This window comes from Leopardus geoffroyi, chromosome D1, assembly GCF_018350155.1.
Source record: "Leopardus geoffroyi isolate Oge1 chromosome D1, O.geoffroyi_Oge1_pat1.0, whole genome shotgun sequence".
NCBI lineage: Eukaryota > Metazoa > Chordata > Mammalia > Carnivora > Felidae > Leopardus > Leopardus geoffroyi.
In genome coordinates, this window is record NC_059329.1 from 59,481,393 (window position 1) to 59,501,652 (window position 20,260).

At 43.2% G+C, this 20,260-nt stretch overlaps 1 protein-coding gene across 2 annotated transcripts; it reads right to left on the reverse strand.

The window, feature by feature from the left end:
* Positions 1–635: 635 nt before the first annotated feature.
* Positions 636–5,626, reverse strand: FOLR2 (folate receptor beta). Of its 2 annotated transcripts, none has more exons than XM_045484141.1 (5): positions 5,499–5,626; positions 3,921–4,085; positions 1,687–1,875; positions 1,428–1,563; positions 636–1,291 (listed from the first exon to the last, which is right to left on the reverse strand). In XM_045484141.1, the coding sequence occupies exons 2-5, from the start codon at positions 4,071–4,073 to the stop codon at positions 1,005–1,007; spliced, it is 765 nt and encodes a 254-aa protein (XP_045340097.1). In that variant the 5' UTR covers positions 4,074–4,085; positions 5,499–5,626; the 3' UTR covers positions 636–1,004. The 2 variants fall into 2 exon arrangements, with proteins under 2 accessions (XP_045340097.1, XP_045340098.1); XM_045484142.1 differs by lacking the exon at positions 5,499–5,626 and adding an exon at positions 4,504–4,622.
* Between the last annotated feature and the right edge of the window lie 14,634 nt (positions 5,627–20,260).

Sequence of the window (20,260 nt, forward strand, 5' to 3'; positions counted from 1 at the left end):
GTACCTGTGCCTTTTTGGAGATGACTGTGAGGGGGATGTAGAGACAAAGACTTTCCCAGGGGAAAAAGGCAACAGGGAGACCCAGAGATCTACTCAGGCCTAGTTCCTGGGGGATGTGTAGAGACAGAACAGGCGTATCTAGCAATCGCCAGGGGAGAGGCCAGGCTTCTGCCCCTGGGAAGCCCCCAAGACTTTCCAACCTTTTCCTATCCTCCTGGCTGCAGCAGGGCTAAACCAATTCTAGACTCTTGAACATTTCATCTTCCAGGAACCTCCCACACTGCCCTCCCCATTCTTCTGTCTTCCTCCTCTGAGGGTTCCTAGTCTCAACTCTGTCCCTTCAATCCACATCATGTGAGAATTTTTTTCACCCCCACTGGGAATCCAGAGCCTTCCCTGGACTTCCATCCCCAGCAGAGCTGACCACAAAGCCAGGCAGACAGGACCTGAGAGAAAGCGGGGATATTTGGGGACCAATACAAGTAACACAGTCCTGGACCTGTCTCTCATTTTTGGCTACAAGAGAACAGGATCCCCGAGGACTATTAAGGGCGCAGACACTGGGCTCACATGCTTTCTGGCAATATCTCCTTTGTACTTCACAACTCTGAGGGAAAGAAGGATTATTATGCCCATTTTACTGAGGAAAAAACTAAGCTTTAATGTAGACAAGCAACTGCTTCACTTTCCATAGTCAGTGGCAGAGCTAGGATTCAAACCCAAGTCTCATTTCTCTCATCTGAAGGAATACAAAAGCTATGGAAGCTGTCCTCTACTTACTGAAACCAAAACCATTCATCAGACACGGATAGGTCTGTCTCTTTGTTTGAACTGACTGTCAGAGAAAGCCCAAGGCCCACCATGGAAGCAGGAACCGGATGGTAGAAGGATGGATAATGAGTGGAGGCATGCTTAGCACTCCCTCATTTGTGAGAGCTATGCTGAGCCAAGCTTGGTCATCAAAACTGGGGACATGCAGGGAACATGCCTGAGGAGGGCTGGACTCAGCTGAGGAGCCAGCGGTGCAGCATGGGGACCAGGCTGAGCAGGAGAAGCCCAATCCCATGGGACATGGCCCCCGCACTCATGGCCAAGGCATAGAACCTGGCCACCTCCTCGTTGGGGTTGCCCTGGGCCGGGTCGAACCACATCTGGATGCAGCGGCCGCTCCCTCGGCTGTAGTTGCTGAGTTTGTAGGAGTGGCTCCAGATGCCCTCACACAGGGCTGTGGGCGTGGGAAAGTAGGTCTCAAATGTGCGACAGGTGGCTCCGGCCGGACACTTGTTCGATCCTGCATGGGGAGAGAGGGTGGACACAGACATTCAGCCCCTGGGCCCAAAGCCCATTTCTGGCCACCCCCCTGGAGATCCGCACCCAACCCCAGATCCTCGGACCCCGCCTCCATCTCCGCACCCCCAGGCCCTCACCTGAGCTCCAGTCCCAGCCCTTGTGCCAGTTGCTCTTGCAGGTGTAGGAGGTGCGGCAGTCCTCCCACCATTGCTGACAGTCCTCCTTGCACAGGGGCACGTCCAGGAAGCGTTCCTTGCGCCAGCTCTGGTTCACCTGGGGGGGGGGAGGGGGGGAGGGAGGGCTCCTCTCAGCCAGGGGTGCTGGCAGCCACCGCCTTGACCACCTTGACTGAGCAGATGGCAGCCCGCTGGGCTGGGGTGAGGGAGAGGCCCGTACCTCCTGGATCCAGGGCCCCAGATTGGGTGAGCACTCGTACAGACAGTTGTCCTGAATGAAGTGGCGCTTGCAGGCAGGCTCTATCTTGCCGCAGTGGTCCAGGTTAAAGTTATACAAGAGGGAGGGGTCCTTGTGCAGCTCCTGGCTGGTGTTGTGTGAGCAGCAGGCGTTCTTCCTCCAGGGAGTGCACTGGGTGGAGAAGACACTGGAACACATGCCTCCCCCACCAAAACCTTCAGCCCTCTCCCTATTTGGTGCTTGGTCTCCTGCCTCAGGTGGGTTGTCCTAGGAAAGTTTACTGTGAAGACCCCTCTGTCCTTGGCCTCCAGGAGCTCCCATCTTGAGGGAGACTTAGTTACAACAGTGTAATCAGGGGTTGTGGGAGCCGGAGAGAAACCCTGTCTTGGGAGGACAATAGCTATCGTTTAAGCAGCCCTTCATATTTTATAGGGAGTTCTTTGATTTATTTATTCATTAAAAAATAATTACTGAGTACCTATTTCTATGCCAGTTACTGTTCTAGATGCTGAGAATACGGTAGAAAGCAAAACAGAAATATGTGTTCATGGAACTTACATCCTGATCAATGGAGACAGACAGTAAGAAACTAAAAGAGAAAAAATATAGTGTCAGGATATGATCAATTACGTGGAGAAAATTACAGCAGGGAATAGGGATGAGGAGTACGGGGTGATTGTTGAAATTTTAAAGAAGGTGGTTGTGAAAAGCCTCACTGGAAAGTGGCATTTTGAGCAAAGGAGGAAGGGAATGACCTATGCAGTAATGTATGTTGAGTAACTTTCTTCTTGGTCTGTATTAAGTTCTGTGTCCCCAGCGGCGAGGCCAGTGCCAGACATGTGGCAGGCCCGTAAAAATATTTGCTGAAAAAAATAAGTGAAAGACCTATTTATGATTTCCTAAATCTAAACTCCATCTTACATATAGATGCATCATATTTTAGTAAGCTTTAATAGAGACTGGCTTTTTCAGGACTGTAAACACTATGAAAAGGAAGGCCGTGCTATGTGTTTTGTTTTACTGGAATTATTCACTATTTTAGAAAATTATGTCATCAATGGCAACACTGCATAGAGTATCTTATAGCATTTGAGTTGTCGACAGAATATACCTGTATCCATCTTCATTTGTAGCTGCCCCATTCCTAGTGATTTGGTGAATAAAAGCAAACATTGGGGCACCTGGGTGGTTCAGTTGGTTAAGCTCCCAACTTGGGTTCAGGTCATGATCTCACAGTTCATGAGTTTGAGCCCACGTCAGGCTCTGTGCTGACAGCTCAAAGCCTGGAGCCTACTTCAGATTCCGTGTCTCCCTCTCTCTCTCTGCGCCTTCCCCTCTTGCATTCTCTCTCTCTCTCTCTCTCTCTCTCTCTCTCTCTTTCTAAAAAATAAAGATTAAAGAAAATAAAGCAGTAACTTAAAAAGCAAACATGCCATTTGATAGTGATTTCTAATGTAGTCATATCAGAGAATTGACATATGGAAATATATTTTATTATAAATCGCTTTCTTTGTGCTTCTCTTTTGTATTACAGATAGATAGAGTCATGTTGATATTTTTTAAGTTAAATGTACAAATAGGTCCTATTGGCTTTGAATTTTATTTCAGAAAAAAAGGAGACATGGAGTCTCAATAGAGTTGAAACCAACTGGCATCCGCTTGTACAGAGTGAGTGAATGTGCAGCAATCGTGCCCCTGGGTCACAGCCGTAAGAGCCCTTGTCCTCTACTCTGACGCTTCATGGACTGGCACGTGATGAAGGTAGTGAGAACCACCCTCCCTGACAGTCTCTTACCCTCTAACATGCTGGGAGTGCCCACCCCAGTCCTACCCCCACACCACAGGGGCTGCTTATGCCCAGATCTTCTGTGTGTCCTCTGCTTCTCCGGGCCCATTTCCTCATTTGGGTTCTATGGGGGAGAACATGATCTCCTACATTGAATGACTACTGGGAATGTGAAATCACGTGCAGAAAACTCAACGCGTAGTAAGTGCTCAACAAGTGATCATATCATATCACTGCTGACATTATCCTCTGAGGAGGCCACCCCTAAATCACCTCAACCAATACCCCCCACCCTACCTTCATCTTCTCCCACAGCAGTAACTCAGGAAGTGGGGGTATCTGATCAGTCCGCCCTTCCCCCACCACCCTGACTTCCTCTTCCCCATTAGAACCAACCCCCTCCCCAACTCGAGCCACACTGCAGCCATACCTGGTCATGCAACTTGTCCTCGGGGCCTGGCTTTGTCTTGTGGTGCTTGGCGTCCATGCAGACGTTGAGCAGGTCTACCCTGTTCCGGGCACTGCACATGGAGGCTGTCCAGGCCAGCAGCAGCAGCAGAAGTGATGTCAGTCTCCAGGCCATGTCTTTGTGTCCCTGCAGATGGAGCTGTGGTTAGGGAGGCCAAGGCCTGAAGGGAGAGAGCCTCATGCGGCGTCCCCCTTGACCCCCTGCATCAGTCTCCCCATCTCCACAGTGGAGGATGGGGTCAGACCCTGTTCCTTTAGTGCTGGGGTCCTGAGGCTCCCTGAAGCTGAAGTAGAGAAGGTTGGCAAAGGGGGGGCTCCCCATTCCAGGCTTGGCGGGCTCAGAGGAGATCTGGGGTTAGTGGACTGGCTCTGGGGGAGTCTTCCTAAATTGGAGGAGATGTTTTTGTGCCCTCATCTTCTCTCAACTTTACCCAAGAAAAGTAATGAAATAGTTCAGGTCCATGCCCTCCTGCCCTGAAAGGGGCCAGGGACACCCATTGCCCTTATGCTGTGTCCAGCAAATGCTCCACGAGGCACCGAATCACCTGGGTTCCCGTGCCAGCTTAGAGACCCTGTTAGCCTGGGGAAGGCAGTGGCCCAGCTCTGCTGAGTTCTCCCGATCACCATGAGGGTCAAGGGATGTAGCACATGGGGTGGTGTTTGGTTACATAATACAGAGATAGAAAGAGCGGTGGTTTCTAACTTTTGCTTCCTCAGACTTTTTCCTTCCTTGTTTTCTGAAAACCATTTCCTCCCTCCACCCCATCATGACTTTGGCCTCCTCAGCTCTCGCTAGGCTAACGCACTTACCCCTGCAGATCCCCCTTCCTTACCCTTCAGAAAACAAGTGCAGAGACCCCTGGGCCCGAGGGACAACATAAAAGTACCTCATGTTGGAACAGCCAAATAGACGAGCACTTAGAGTCATGGGAGTCACCCAGCAAAAGTGACGGCCCACTTCTCTGTTCCTGACTGACCCTCACCCCCCACTCCCATCTATTAAAGATCTATTCCTGAGGCGCCTGGGTGGCTCAGTCGGTTAAACCTCCGACTCTTGGTTTTGGCTCGGGTCATGGTCTCACGGTTGGAAGGTTCAAGTCCTGCATCAGGCTCTGTACTGACAGCCTGCTTGCAATTCTCTTTCTTCTCTCTCTCTCTCTGCACCACCCTCCCATGTCTTTCTCACTCTCAAAATAAATAAATAAACTTAAGGGGGAAAAAAAGATCTGTTCTTTGGGCTCTGTCACTGAAGTACCGGAAGGGATAATGGAGACTCCTTCCTCTCTCTCACCATCCCTACATGCAGCTGATCATCACAAAGCCCTGGTCAAGGGTCCTTCCAAAGATCTTTCTGGAATTCACTTCCCTTGGCTCTACGTTTGGGGTCAGGTCTTCCCTCCTCCAATTTCTTCCCCTTAAAGTCACCTTCCCTGCAGGAGCCCGAGTGATCTTTCTAAAGAAAGATCTGCCCCTCCCCTATACAGAAACCCGCCAAGTCTCCCCAGTGTCCCTGTCACCCTTCCCTCTTAGGGCATCTTGCCTGAGCCTCCTTTGCGGCTGGGAGCACACACAGCTGTGTCTGAATTGGCCTCTTCTCAGGCTGGCAATGGCTCCAGGCCCTTTGACTTTCACCAGTGGTCTCTGACCTCAGTGCAAGACAGACTGTAAGAACTCTGATTAGCACAGTGTAATTTCCTCATTCGGCTCTTCTGGTCTTCCCTCTCTTCCAGGCCCCACCCATTCAAGGCTCCATTAGTCTCTCAATGTATTCATTCCCGTTTCCATTCAACTCTTTGTTAATTTATTCATCACAGGATTCACACATCCAAGATTCATCAAAACCTAGAGAAGCTCATCTCTAAGGGGGATCTGAACTTTTGAGGTACCCCACGTGGTTGTTAGGATGAAGCTGGTTTGTTGGGCGTGAGGTGCAGTAGGGAAAAACCCAGGCTTTAGGGTCAGGCCATGGGTCCCAATGGTAGCACCGTCCCTCACACAACCCTGGAAAATGTCACTGAGCCTTTCTGAGCTTTCGTTTACTCTCCAGGAAATTGTTGAGAATTATATATGGAAAAGCCTGGCACAAAATGAGTGGGCTTAAATGATAGCTCTCAGGTTACTTTTTGAGTAGCCAGGTAGACATAGGTAGACGTTGAAGTATAGAAGTCAAGGGTCACAAAGAAAAATGGTCTCAAATCTGGTAAATGATCATATCTCACCACCTAGCATTTCTATGAACATAATTGAACATGGGGTGCCTGGGTGGCTCAGTCAGTTAAGCGTCTGACTTCAGCTCAGGTCACGATCTCATGGTCCATGAGTTTGAGCCCTGCGTCGGGCTCTGTGCTGACAGCTCAGAGCCTGGAGCCTGCTTCGGAGTCGATGTCTCCTTCTCTCTCCGACCCTCCCCCCATTCATGCTGTCTCTCTGTCTCAAAAATAAATAAACATTAAACAAAATTTTTAAAAAAATAATTGAACATTTTTTGATAGCCTTAAAAAAATGTGGTAGGGGCACCTGGGTGGCTCAGTAGGTTAAGTGTCCAACTCTAGATTCAGCTCAGGTCATGATATCATGGTTCATAGTTCGAGCTCCACATCGGGCTCTGCACTGGCAGTGTGGAGCCTGCTCGGAATTCTCTCTCTCCCTTTCTGTGCCCCTCTCTAGCCTGCGCTTGCTCTCTTTCAAAGTAAATAAATAAACTTTTTTAAAAAATGTGGTAGGGGCGCCTGGGTGGCGCAGTCGGTTAAGCGTCCGACTTCAGCCAGGTCACGATCTCGCAGTCCGTGAGTTCGAGCCCCGCATCGGGCTGTGTGCTGACGGCTCGGAGCCTGGAGCCTGTTTCCGATTCTGTGTCTTCCTCTCTCTCTGCCCCTCCCCCGTTCATGCTCTGTCTCTCTCTGTCCCAAAAATAAATAAACGTTGAAAAAAAAATTTTTTTTAAATGTGGTAAACATTATGTAAAACTTAACATCTTAATTATTTTTAAGTGTAGAGTTCAGTAATTTTAAGTGTATTTATGTTGTGCAATCAATCTCCAGAAACTTTGCGTCTTGTAAAACTGAAACCCTGTTCTCATTAAGCAACAATATCCTATTTCCTCCTCTCCCCAGTCCCTGGTAGCCATCATTCAACTTTCTGTTTTTATGAATTGACTACTTTAGATATTTCATATAAATGGGAATCATATAGTATTTGTCTTTTTGTCACTGGCTTATTATAGCATAATGTCCTCAAGGTTAATCCGTATGTCAAAATTTCATTTCTTTTTTTCTTTCTTTCTTTTTTTTTTTAACGTTTTATTTATTTTTGAGACAGAGAGAGACAGAGCATGAACAGGGGAGGGTCAGCGAGAGGGAGACACAGAATCCGAAACAGGCTCCAGGCTCCGAGCCGTCAGCACACAGCCGACGCGGGGCTCGAACTCACGGACCGCGAGATCATGACCTGAGCCAAAGTCGGCCGCTTAACCGACTGAGCCACCCAGGCGCCCCTCATTTCTTTTTAATAACTGAATAGTAATTCATTATATGTATATACTACATTTTGTTTCTCCATTCATCCCTTTATAGATCCTGGGATGCATCCACCTCTTGGTACTATGAAGAATGCTATTACGAACATGGATGCACAAATATCTTTTGAGGCCCTTGCTTTCAATTCTTTCATATATCCAGATATGGACGAGCTGGATCATATGGTAATTCTACCTTTAATTTTTAAGGAACTGCCATAATATTTGATGTAATAGTTGCACAATTTTCCATTCCTACCAACAGTGTACAGGGTTCTAATTCCACCACATCCTCACCAACATTTGTTATTTCCTGTTGGCTTTTTGTTTTTTTAATAAAAGCCATCCTAGTGGGCATGTGAGGTGGTATCTCATTGTGGTTTGGATTTGCATTTCCCTGGTGATGAGTGATGTTGAGCATCTTTTCACAGGCTTATTGATCATTTGTATATCTCCTTTGGAAGATATACAAATGTCTGTCCAAGTTGTTTGCCCACTTTTAAATTGTATTCTATGTCTTCAAAAATTTTTTTTTAACGTGGGGCATCTGGGTGGCTCAGTCGGTTAAGCATTTGACTTCAGCTCAGGTTATTATCTCAAGGTTCATGAGATGGAGCCCCTCATTGGGCCCTGTGCTGACGGCTCAGAGCCTGGAGCCTGTTTCAGATTCTGTGTCTCCCTCTCTCTGCCCCTCCCCTGCTCATGCCCTGTCTGTCTCTCTCTCAAAAATAAACATTAAAAAATTAAAAAAAATTTTTTTATTAAAAAAAATTTTTTTAATGTTTATTTTTGACAGAGAGAGAGACCTAGCATGAGCGGGGGAGGGGCAGAGAGAGAGGGAGAACAGAATCTGAAGCAGGCTCCAGACTCTAAGCCGTCAGCACAGTGCCTGGATGCAGGGCTTGAACTCACAAGCCGTGAGATCATGACCTGAGCTGAAGTCAGACATTTAATCGACTGAGCCACCCAGATACCCCATTTGTATTACATGTCTTTTTATTGTTGTAGGAGTTCTCTATATATTCTGGACTAACCCTTTGTCAGATATATGATTTGCAAATCTTTTCTCCCATTCTGTAGGTTGCCTTTTCATTCTGTTAACTCTCCTTGGATGCCTGGTTTCCCATTTTGATGCAGTCTAATTTATCTGTTTTTTCTTTTATTGCCTGTGCTTTTGCTGTCATATCCAAGAAATCATTGCCTAATGCAATGCCATGAAGCTCTTCCCCTGTTTTGTTTTGTTTTTTTAAAGGAGTTCTATAATTTTTAAAGGACACCTGGGTGGCTTAGTCTGTTAAGTGTCCGACTTTGGCTCAAGTCATGATCTCGTGGTTTGTGACTTTGAGCCCCACATCGGGCTCTGCACTGGTGATGTGGAGCCTGCTTGGGATTCTGTCTCTTCCTCTCTTTCTCTGCCCCTTCCCCAATTGTGCTCTCTCTCTCTCTCTCTCTCAAAATAAAGAAATAAACTCTAAAAAATTTTAAAAAAATAAACAAGTTCTATAGTTTTAGCTTTTACATTTAGGTTTATGATCCATTGTGAGTTTAATTTTTATATAAGGTATAAAATGAGAGTGTCCAACTTTATTATTTTGCATGTGAATATCCAGTTGTATCCCAGCACCACGTATTGAAAAGGCTGTTCTTTCCCCCATTGAATTGTCTTGGCACAATTCAATTTGTCAAAAATGTGGACTCTCAGTTCTATTTCATTGACCTACATATTTATATTTATGCTACTATCACACTGTCTTTATTATTATAGCTTTGTAGGAAGTTTTGTACTCAAAAAGTGTGAGTCCTCTAATTTTGTTCATTTTCAAGAGTGTTTTGGCTGTTATGGGTTTCTTCTATGTCCATATGGATTTTAGGATTAGATTGTCAATTTCTCCAAAAAAGCCAGCTGGCATTTAGAGAAGGATTGAATTGAATCTGTAGATCAGTTTGGGGAGTAATGCCCTCTTAACAATAGTAAGTCTCCTGATTGATGAACGTGGGCTTTCTTTCCATTTATTTAGGTTTTAAATTTCTTTCAACAATGTTTTATAGTTTTCAGTATATAAGCCTTTTACTTTGTTAAGTTTACTTTTATGTATTTTATTCTTTTTTATGCTATTGTGAATGGAATGATATTCTTTTTTTTTTTTTTTTTTAAGTTTTATTTAGTTAAACAACCTCTTCACCCATTGTGGGGCTAAGAACTCATGACCCCAAGATTAAGAGTCACATGCTTTTCCAGGGTGCCTGCGTGACTCAGTTGGTTAAGCATCCTACTCTTGATTTCAGCTCAGGTCATGATCTCATGGTTGGTGAGATGGAACCCTGCACTGGGCTCTGTGCTGGAAGTGCATAGCCAGCTTGGGGTTCTCTCTCTGCCCCTCCCCCACTCGCTCACGCTCTGCCCCCCCCCCCCTTCTCTCAATATAAATAAACATTTAAAAAAAGAAAAAGAGTCACATGCTTTTCCGACTGAGCCAGCCAGGTGCCCCTGGAATTATAGTCTTTTTTTTTTTTAAGTTTATTTATTTATTTTGAGAGAGAGCAAGCGGGAGAGGGGCGGAGAGAGGAAGAGAGAGAATCCCAAGCAGGCTCCTCGCTGTCAGAGTGAAGCCCAACATGCGACTCAAACTGACAAACCATGAGACCATGACCTCAGCTAAAACCAAGGGTCAGACGCTCAACTGACTGAGCCATTTAGGCGCCCTTTTTTGTTTTGTTTTGTTTTGTTTTTAATGTTTATTTATTTTGAAAGAGAGAGCAAGCAGGAGCAGGGGAGGGGTAGAGAGAGGGAGAGACAGAATCCCAAGCAGGCTCTGTGCTGTCAGCACAGAGCTGGACTTGGGGCTCAAACTCAGGAACTGTGAGATATGACCTGAGCTAAGATTAAGAGTCAGATGCTTAACTGACTGAACCACCCAGGCCCCCTCTCCCCCCTGGAATTATTTTCTTAAATTTATTTCTTTTTAATAAATTCTTTATTTTTAAAAAAATGTTTAGATTTATTTTTGAGAGAGACAGCGCAAGCCTGCTTGGGATTCTCTCTCTGCCCCCCCCCCCCCAAATAAGTAAATAAACATTTAAAAAAAGAAAAGAGTCCTATGCTTTTCCAGCTGAGCCAGCCAGATGCCCCTGGAATTACACTCTTTTTTTTCTTTTAAGTTTGTTTATTTATTTTGAAAGAGAGAGCAAGCAGGGGAGGGGCAGAGAGAGAAGGGGAGAGAGAGAGAATCCCAAGCTGATTGGTATAGAGACTGATGGTCTCTATACCAATATAGAGACTGACTGGTATAGAGACTGATGTGGGGCTCGAATCCACAAACTGTGAGATCATGACCTAAGTTGAAGTTGGACACTTACCTGGCTGAGCCACCCAGGTGCTCCTTAAGTTCATTTTTATATTTTCATTGCAGGTATATAGAAATACAATTGATTTTTGTGTTTTTATCTACTATCCTACAAACTTTCTAGACTCGCTTATTAGTAATAATATTTTGTGGATTCCTTAGGATTTTCTTTTTTTTTTTTTCAACGTTTATTTATTTTTGGGACAGAGAGAGACAGAGCATGAACGGGGGAGGGGCAGAGAGAGAGGGAGACACAGAATCGGAAACAGGCTCCAGGCTCTGAGCCATCAGCCCAGAGCCGGACGCGGGGCTCGAACTCACGGACCGCGAGATCATGACCTGGCTGAAGTCGGACGCTTAACCGACTGCGCCACCCAGGCGCCCCTTCCTTAGGATTTTCTATGTACAATGACATCTGTGAATAGAAAGTTTTACTTCTTCCTAGAGAAACATTTCCTAGATGGCATCCCTTTTATGCCTAGGCTTGTACTTGAGTTTCTCCCTGCAGCCTCTAGGCAGCTTTTTAAGCTGTGGACCAAATGGAAATGATAAAGCTTTTTGCAGCAAAAAAAGGAAGGAAGGAAGGAAGGAAGGAAGGAAGGAAGGAAGGAAGGAAGGAAGGAGAAATAGTTTTGCTTCTTGCTTTCAAATCTGTATGCCTTTATTCCTTTTTATTGACTAACAGGCTTAGCTACAACTTTTTTTTTTTTTTATTAATCTCTACACCAAAGTGGGGTTCAAACTCACCACCCCAAGATCAAGAGTCGTGTGCTCCACTGACTAAGCCAGCCAAGTACCCATAGCTACAACTTTTGTACAAGTTGAATAGACATGATGAGCATGGATATACTTCCTTATTCCTGATATTAGTGGGAAAGCCTTTTGATGTTGACTGTGATGTTATCTGTGCCTTTTTCATAGATGACCTTTGTCAGGTTGCGTGAATTCTCTTCTACTCCTAGTTTGTTCAGTGTTGGGTTTTGTTTTGTTTTAAATCATGAAAGTATTTTGGATTCTGCCAAATTATGTTTCGACTGAGATGATCATGTGGGTTTTGTCTTCTATTCTAGTAATATGATATTTTGAATCAATTAATTTTTGGATGTTAAACCAACTTGCATTCTGGGATTAATCCTATTTGGTCATGATGTGTAATCCTTTTTATATGTGGCAGGATTCAGTTGTGGGTTGTTTTTGTTTTTTTGTTTTTGTATATATATGTATATATATATATATATATATATATATATATATATTTTTTTTTTTTTTTTTTTTTTTTTTTTGAGAGACCACGCAAACAGGGGAGAGGGGCAGAAGAGAGAGAGAATCTTAAGCAGGCTCCATGCTGAGCATGGAGCTCAATCTCATACCCTGGGATCATGACCTGAGCCAAAATCAAGGATCAGATGCTTGGGGCGCCTGGATGGCTCAGTTGGTTAAGTGTTGACTTTGACTCAGGTCATGATCTTGGGTTCAAGAGTTTGAGCCCCACATGGGGCTCTCTGCTGTCAGCACAGAGCCCCCTTCGGATCCTCTATCCTGTCCCCCGGCCCCCAGTCTCTCTGCCCCTCCCCCACTAATGCTCACTCTCTCACTCTCTCAAAAATAAAATAAACATTAGACGAAAAAAAAATTTTTTTTAAGTCAGATTCTTAACTGACTGAGCCATTCAGGCGCCCCTGGCTGGATTCAGTTTGCTAGTATTTCATTGAGAATATTTATGTCTTTATCCATAGTGGATATTGGTCTGTAGTTTTCTTGCAATGTCTTTGTGTGATTTTGTATCAGAGTAATATTGATCTCACAGAATGAGTTGAGATGTATTACCTCTTCTTTTTTGAAAGAATTTCTTTTTTTGTTAAAGTTTATTTATTTTAGTAATGTCTACACCCAACGTAGGGCTTGAACCCCAAGATCAAGAGTCACATTCTATTCCAACTAAGCCAGTCGGTGCCTCCAAAGAGTTTCTGAAGGATTGGTGGTAATTATTCTTTAAACATTTGGTAGAGTGCACCACTGAGGCTGTGTGAGCCTGAACTTTTAGTTGTGGGAAGTTTTAAAATTATGGATTTGATCCCTTTCCTTGTTACAGGTATATTTAGATGTTTTACTTCTTCTTATGTCATCTTTGGTAGTTTGTATCTTTCTAGGAATTTGGCCATTTCATTTATGGTATCTAATTTATTGGCATACAATTGTTCATAGTATTCTTTTACAATGCTTTTTATTTCTGTATTAGTGTCATCTCCTCTTTTATTCCTGATATTAGTAATTTGACTCTTCTTTCCTTTTTTTCTTGATCAGTCTAAATAAAGGTTTTTGTTGACATTCTCAAAGAAACAACTTTTGGGGGCACCTGACTCGCTCAGTCAGTAGAGCATGTGACTCTTAATCTTGGGGTCATGAGTTTGAGCCCCATGTTAAGTGTAGAGCTTACTTAAAAATTAATTAATTAATTAATTAATTAATTAAAAAAAACAAAACAAAGGACCAACTTTCATTTTCATGGTTTTTCTCTATTGTTTTTCTATGCTCTATTCCATTTATTTTTGCTTTACTCTTAATTTTTTTCCTTCTCACTTTGAGTTTATTTTGCTCTTTTTCTATTTTTTAAGGTAGAAGGTTAGGTTTTGATTTAAAATCTTTCTTTTTGGTGTGCCTTTGTGGCTCAGTCGGTGGAGTGTCTGATTCTTGGTTTTGGCTCATGTCATGATCTCACGGTTCATGGGATTGAGTCCCATGTCAGGCTGCATATTGATACCATGGAGCCTGCTTGGGATTCTGTCTCCCTCTCTCTCTGCCCCCTCTCGTGTGTGCACACACGTGTGTCTATTTCTCTCTCAAAATGAATAAACTTTAAAAAGATAATATAAAATGCCTTTCTTGGGGCGCCTGGGTGGCGCAGTCGGTTAAGCGTCCGACTTCAGCCAGGTCACGATCTCGCGGTCCGTGAGTTCGAGCCCCGCGTCGGGCTCTGGGCTGATGGCTCAGAGCCTGGAGCCTGTTTCCGATTCTGTGTCTCCCTCTCTCTCTGCCCCTCCCCCGTTCATGCTCTGTCTCTCTCTGTCCCAAAAATAAATAAACGTTGAAAAAAAAAATTAAAAAAAAAATGCCTTTCTTTGCCTCTTAACAATTTTTGTTAAATTCTATTTGTCTGATACTATTATAGCCACTCTAGATAGCCTTTAGTTATTTTTTGCATAATGTATCTTTTTCCATCCTTTTAGGTTCAGCCTTTTTTGTGTCTATGCATCTGAAGCGTGAGTCATGCAAAGAGTGGATAGTTGGGGTGCCTGGGTGGCTCAGTCCATTAAGCGTCCGACTTTAGCTCAGGTCATGATCTCACAGTTTGTGAGTTCAAGCTGTCTGCTGTCAGCACAGAGCCTGCTTTGGATTCTCTGTCTCTCTGTCTCTCTCTGCCCCTCTCCTGAGCTCTCTCTTTCTCTCTCAAAAATAAATAAACATTAAAAAAAAGAGTGTACAGTTGGACAATGATTTTTTTATCTGCCAATCTTTGCATTTTTATTGGAGAATTCAATCTATTTATATATAATGTAATTACTAATAACAGGTTTTACACCTGCAATTTTGTTTTATATATGTATTTTGGTTTTTTGGTTCCTCTATTTCTCCTTTACTCCCTTCTTTTGTGTTTGATAGATATTTTAAAATGTACCCTTTTAATTACTTTGTTGTTTCTTTTATTATATTTTTATAATTTTTTCTTAATAGTTGCTCTGGGGTTGCAATTAACATCATAATTTATAACAATCTAGTTCAGATTAATACTGAGTTTCAATAATGTTCAAAATTTTACTCCAATATAGTTTCATTCCTTCTCGTACTCCTGTGCTGTATTATTATATAAATTACATTTTTATACACTATGAGCATATCAGTACCATTTTAGGGGCACCTGGATGACTCAGTTGGTTGAGCATCAGATTTCAGCTCAAGTCATGATCTCATGGTTTGTGAGTTTGAGTCCCGCATCTGGCTGTCTGCGCAGAGCCCACTTCAGATCCTCTGTCCCCGTCTTTCTCTGCCTCTCCCCTACTTGTGCGCTCTCTCGCTCTCTCTCTCAATAAAAAAAAAAAAAAATACCATTTTATAGTTATTGCTTCATGAAGCTATCTTTTCCCATTAGATAGGATAAGAAAAGAGTTACAACATAAAAACATTTATACCGTATTTTCTCTTTCTTTATGTAGTAACTTTTAGTGGTGCTCTTTATTTCTTCATGTGGATTCAACTCACTGTCTGGTGTTCTTTCATTTCAGCCTAAAGGGCAATCATTAGTATTTCTTGTAGGGAAAGTTTGCTAGTGACAAATTCTCTCAACTTTGGTTTATTTGTGTATGTCTTCATTTCTCCTTTGAAGAATAATTTTTTTGGTTATAAAATTCTGGGCCGACAGTCTTTTTCTTTCATTACTTTGAATATTTCATCCCATTGCCTCCTGGACTTCATAGTTTCTAAATGAGACATTAACAGTTGATCTTATTGAGGATCCTTTATAAATGATGAGTCGTTTTTCTATTGTTGCTTTCAAGATTCTCTCTTTATAGTCCAATAATTTGACTCTGATGTGTTCAAGTGTGAATTTCTTTGAGTTTCTCTTACTTGGAGGTCACTGAACTTAGACGTGTAGATTAATTTTTTTATTTAAAATCTGAGTGGTTTTGGTCTTGATTTCTCCAATTATTTATGCTCTTATTCTCTTTCTACTCCTTCTAGGACTCCCATTGTGCATATTCTGGTATGCTTGATGGTATTCCCACATGTCCCTGTATTCTGTTCATTTTTCTTCATCCTGTTTGTTTTTAAGAATGGGCAATTTTGGGGCGCCTGGGTGGCGCAGTCGGTTAAGCGTCCGACTTCAGCCAGGTCACGATCTCGCGGTCTGTGAGTTCGAGCCCCGCGTCGGGCTCTGGACTGATGGCTCAGAGCCTAGAGCCTGTTTCCGATTCTGTGTCTCCCTCTCTTTCTGCCCCTCCCCCGTTCATGCTCTGTCTCTCTCTGTCCCAAAAATAAATAAACGTTAAAAAAAAAAAATTAAAAAAAAAAAAAAAAAAAAAAGAATGGGCAATTTCTGGGGCGCCTGGGTACCTCAGTCCATTAAGTGTCTGACTCTTGATTTTGGTTCAGGTCATGATCTCACTGTTCATGGGTTCAAGCCCCACATCAGACTCTGCGCTGACAGTATGGAACCTGCTTAGGATTCTCTCCCTCCCTCTCTCTCTGTCCTTCCCCCACTCATGTGCTCATACACGCTCTCTCTCTCTCTCTGTGTCTCAAAATAAATAAGTAAACTTAAAAAAAAATGGACAATTTCTATTTCCAAGTCTGTAGATTCTTTCTTCTACCCCTTCAAATCTACTGCTGAGTACCTACAGTAAGAAACTGTTTTAAATTCAGACTTTACTTTTCCTTAAAAAAGGAGCTTAGGGTTCACAACAAAATCAAGGAGAAGGTATAGGGATTTCCCAGATACCCCCTGCCTCCAGACATGCATATCTTCCTCCATTATAACATCCCCAACCAGAGTAGTATGTTCGTTACAACTGATAAACCTACATTAACGCGTCTTAATTACCTGAAGTGCATAGTTTAGATTACAGTACCCTTTTGGTGTTGTACATTCTTTGGGTTTGGACAAATATATCATAGCACGTGTCATTATTATACAGATTATTTTCATTGCCCTAAAAATACCCTCTTCTCTGGGGCACCTGGCTGACTCAGTAGAGCATGTGACTTTTGGGATTGTAAATTTGAGCCCCACGTCAGATGTACAGATTACTTCAAAAAATAAAGTCTTGGGGCGCCTGGGTGGCACAGTCGGTTAAGTGTCCGACTTCAGCCAGGTCACGATCTCGCGGTCCGTGAGTTCGAGCCCCGCGTCGGGCTCTGGGCTGATGGCTCAGAGCCTGGAGCCTGTTTCCGATTCTGTGTGTCTCTCTCTCTCTGCCCCTCCCCTGTTCATGCTCTGTCTCTCTCTGTCCCAAAAATAAATAAACGTTGAAAAAAAAAATTTTTTTTAATAAAAAAAAAAATAAATAAAGTCTTAAAAAAAAAAAAAACACCTCTATGCTCTGCCTATTTATCCCTCCTTCTCCCCAGCCCCCAACAACCACTGATCTTTATGTCTCCTAGTTTGCACCTTTTCCAGAATGTCATATAGTTGGAATTATATAGTCTGTAGCCTTTTCATGTTGGCTTCTTTCACTTAGTAATATGCATTCAAGGTTCCTCCATGTCTTTTCATGGCTTGATTATTCATTTCTTTTTAGTGCTGAATAATATTCCATTGTCTGGATGTACCACAGTTCATTTATCCACTCACCTACTGAAGGACATCTTGGTTGCTTCAACATTTGGCAATTATGAATAAAGCTGCTATAAACATCTATGTACAGATTTCTATGTGGACATAAGTTTTCAACTCCTTTGGGGAAATGCTGGATTATATGGTAAGAATATGTTTAATTTTGTTAAGAAACCACCAAACAGTCTTTCAAGGTGGCTGTATCATTTTGCATTTTCACCAGCAACGAATGAGAGTTCCTATTGCTCCACATCCTCACCAGCATTTGGTGTTGTCAGTGTTTCAGATTATGGCCATTCTGTTAGGTGTATAGTGGTATTTCACTGTTGTTCTTGCTTTAATTTTTTTTTAATGTTGAGTTATTTTTGAGAGAGACAGAGAGAGAGTAGAGGAAGGACAGAGAGAGGGAGACACAGAATCCGAAGCAGGCTCCAGGCTCCAGGCTCTGAACTGTCAGCACAGAGCCCGATGCACGGCTCGAACTCACGAGGGGCGAGATCATGACCTGAACCGAAGTCAGAGGCTTAACCAATTGAGCCACCCAGGCGTCCCTCACTATTGTTTTAATTTGCATTTCCCTGAAGATATACATGTGGAGCATCTTTGCATATATTTATTTGCCATCTGTGTATCTTCTTTGCTGAGGTGTTGGCTAATTAAGGTATTTGGCTTATTTTTAATCAGGTTGTTTATTTTCTTATTGTTGAGCTTTAAGAGTTCTTTCTATTTTAGAAAACAGTCCTTTATTAGGTATGTGTTTTGCAAATATTTTGTCCCAGTCTGTGGCTTGTCTTCTCATTCTCTTAGTATCTTTTACGTATCAGAAAAATTTAAAAATTTTGATGCTTATTTATTTTTGAGAGAGAAAGAGAGAGAGTATGCACACACACACACACACACACACATGAGCAAGCAGGGGAGGGGCAGAAAGAGAGGGAGACGCAGAATCTGAAGCAGGCTGTCAGCTGTCAGCACAGAGCCTGATGCAGGGCTCAAACCACAAGATCATGACCTGAACTGAAGTTGGAGGCATAAGGGACTGAGACACCCCGGCACCCCAGAACATTTTAATTTTAATTAAGATTAGCTTGTCAGTTCTTTCTTTCATGGATCATGCCTTTGGTTGTGTATCTTTTTTTTTTTAATGTTTATTTATTTTTGAGAGAGAGAAAGAGTGAGCGGGGGAGGGGCAAAGAGAGAGGGACAGAGGATCCAAAGTGAACTCTGTGCTGACAGCAATGAGCTCCCCCTCAGCTGGAGCTCACAAACTATGAGGTCATGACCTGAGCCGAAGTCCTATGTTCAACTGATGGAGCTACCCAGACTCTCCTGATTTTGTATCTTACAAGTCATCACCAGGGGCACCTGGGTGGCTCAGCTGGTTTAGCATCCACCTCTTGATCTCAGCTCCGGTCTTGATCTCAGGGTCGTGAGTTCGAGCCCCGCGTCAGGCTCTATGCTGACAGCTCAGAACCTGGAGCCTGCTTCGGATTCTGTGTCTCCCCCTCTCTCTGCCCCTCCCCCGCTTGTGCTCTGACTCTCTCTCAAAAAAGAAAATAAGATAAACATTAAAAAAAAAAAGTCATCACAAAACCCAGGTCACCTAGATTTTCTTATACATCATCTCCTAGGAGTTTTATAGTTTTGCATCTGTGATCTATTCAAGTCTGTGATCCATTTTCAATTACTTTTTGTGCCTTCACAAAAAGTGTGACGTGTATCCAGATTTACCATTTTGTATGTGATGTCCAGTTGTCCTGGCAACATTTGTTGAAAAGATTCTCTTTGCTCCATTTTATTGCCATTGTCCCTTTGTCAAAGAGCAGTTGATTATACTTATGTGAGTGTATCTGTGGACTCTCTGTGTCATTAATCCGTTTGTTTATTCTTTTGCCAATACCACATTGTCTTTTTTGTGTGTGTTTATTTTCTGAGAGAGAGAGAGAAAGCTAGTGAGGGAGGGTCAGAGAGAGAGGGAGACAGTGGATCCAAAGCATCCTCCTCAATGATAGCAGAGAGCCCAATGCGGGGCTCAACTCATGAGCCCTGAGATCACGACCCGAACTGAAGTGGGATGCTTGCCGCTTAACCGACTGAGCCACCCAGGTGCCGCCCACATTGTCTCGATGACTGTAGCTTTGCAGTAAGTTTTGAAGTCAGGTATTGTCATTTATCCAACTTTGTTCTTCTCAATATTGTGCTGGCTGTTCTGGGTCTTTTGCATCTCCACATCATCTGTAGGCTCAGTTTGTCAATATCTACCAAGTAACTTGCTGGGATTTTGATTGGGATGACATTGGATCTATAGATCAAGTTGGGAACAACTGACATCTTGACGATATTGAGTCTTCCTTACATGAAATATCTCTCCTTTATTTAATTCCTTGATTTCATTCATCAATTTCATAGTTTCCTCACATAGATTTTATACATAGTTTGTTAGATTTATACCTATGTATTTCATTTTTTTCCAGATGCTATTATGAATGATATATATTTTTTTATTTTTATTTTTTTTTCAACGTTTATTCATTTTTGGGACAGAGAGAGACAGAGCATGAACGGGGGAGGGGCAGAGAGAGGGAGACACAGAATCGGAAACAGGCTCCAGGCTCTGAGCCATCAGCCCAGAGCCTGACGCGGGGCTCGAACTCACGGACTGCGAGATCGCGACCTGGCTGAAGTCGGACGCTTAACCGACTGCGCCACCCAGGCGCCCCTAATAATATATATTTTTTAATTTCAAATTCCACTTGTTCATTGCTAGTATGTGGGAAGGCAGTTGACCTCCACATATTAACTTTATATCCTTCAATCTTGCTATAATCACTTATTAGTGCCAGAAATTTTTTTGTCATTTCTTCAGATTTTAATTTTTTTAAATGTCTATTTATTTTTGAGAGACAGAGAGAGACAGAGGGTGAGTGGGGAAGGAACAGAGAGAGAGGGAGACACAGAATCCAAAGCAGGCTCCAGGCTCTGAGCTGTCAGCACAGAGCCTGATGTGGGGCTTCAACTCACAAACCGCGAGATCATGGCCCGAGCAGAAGTCAGATGTTTAACCAGCTGAGTCACCCAAGTGCCCCAGATTTTCTTTATAGATGAATATGTCATCT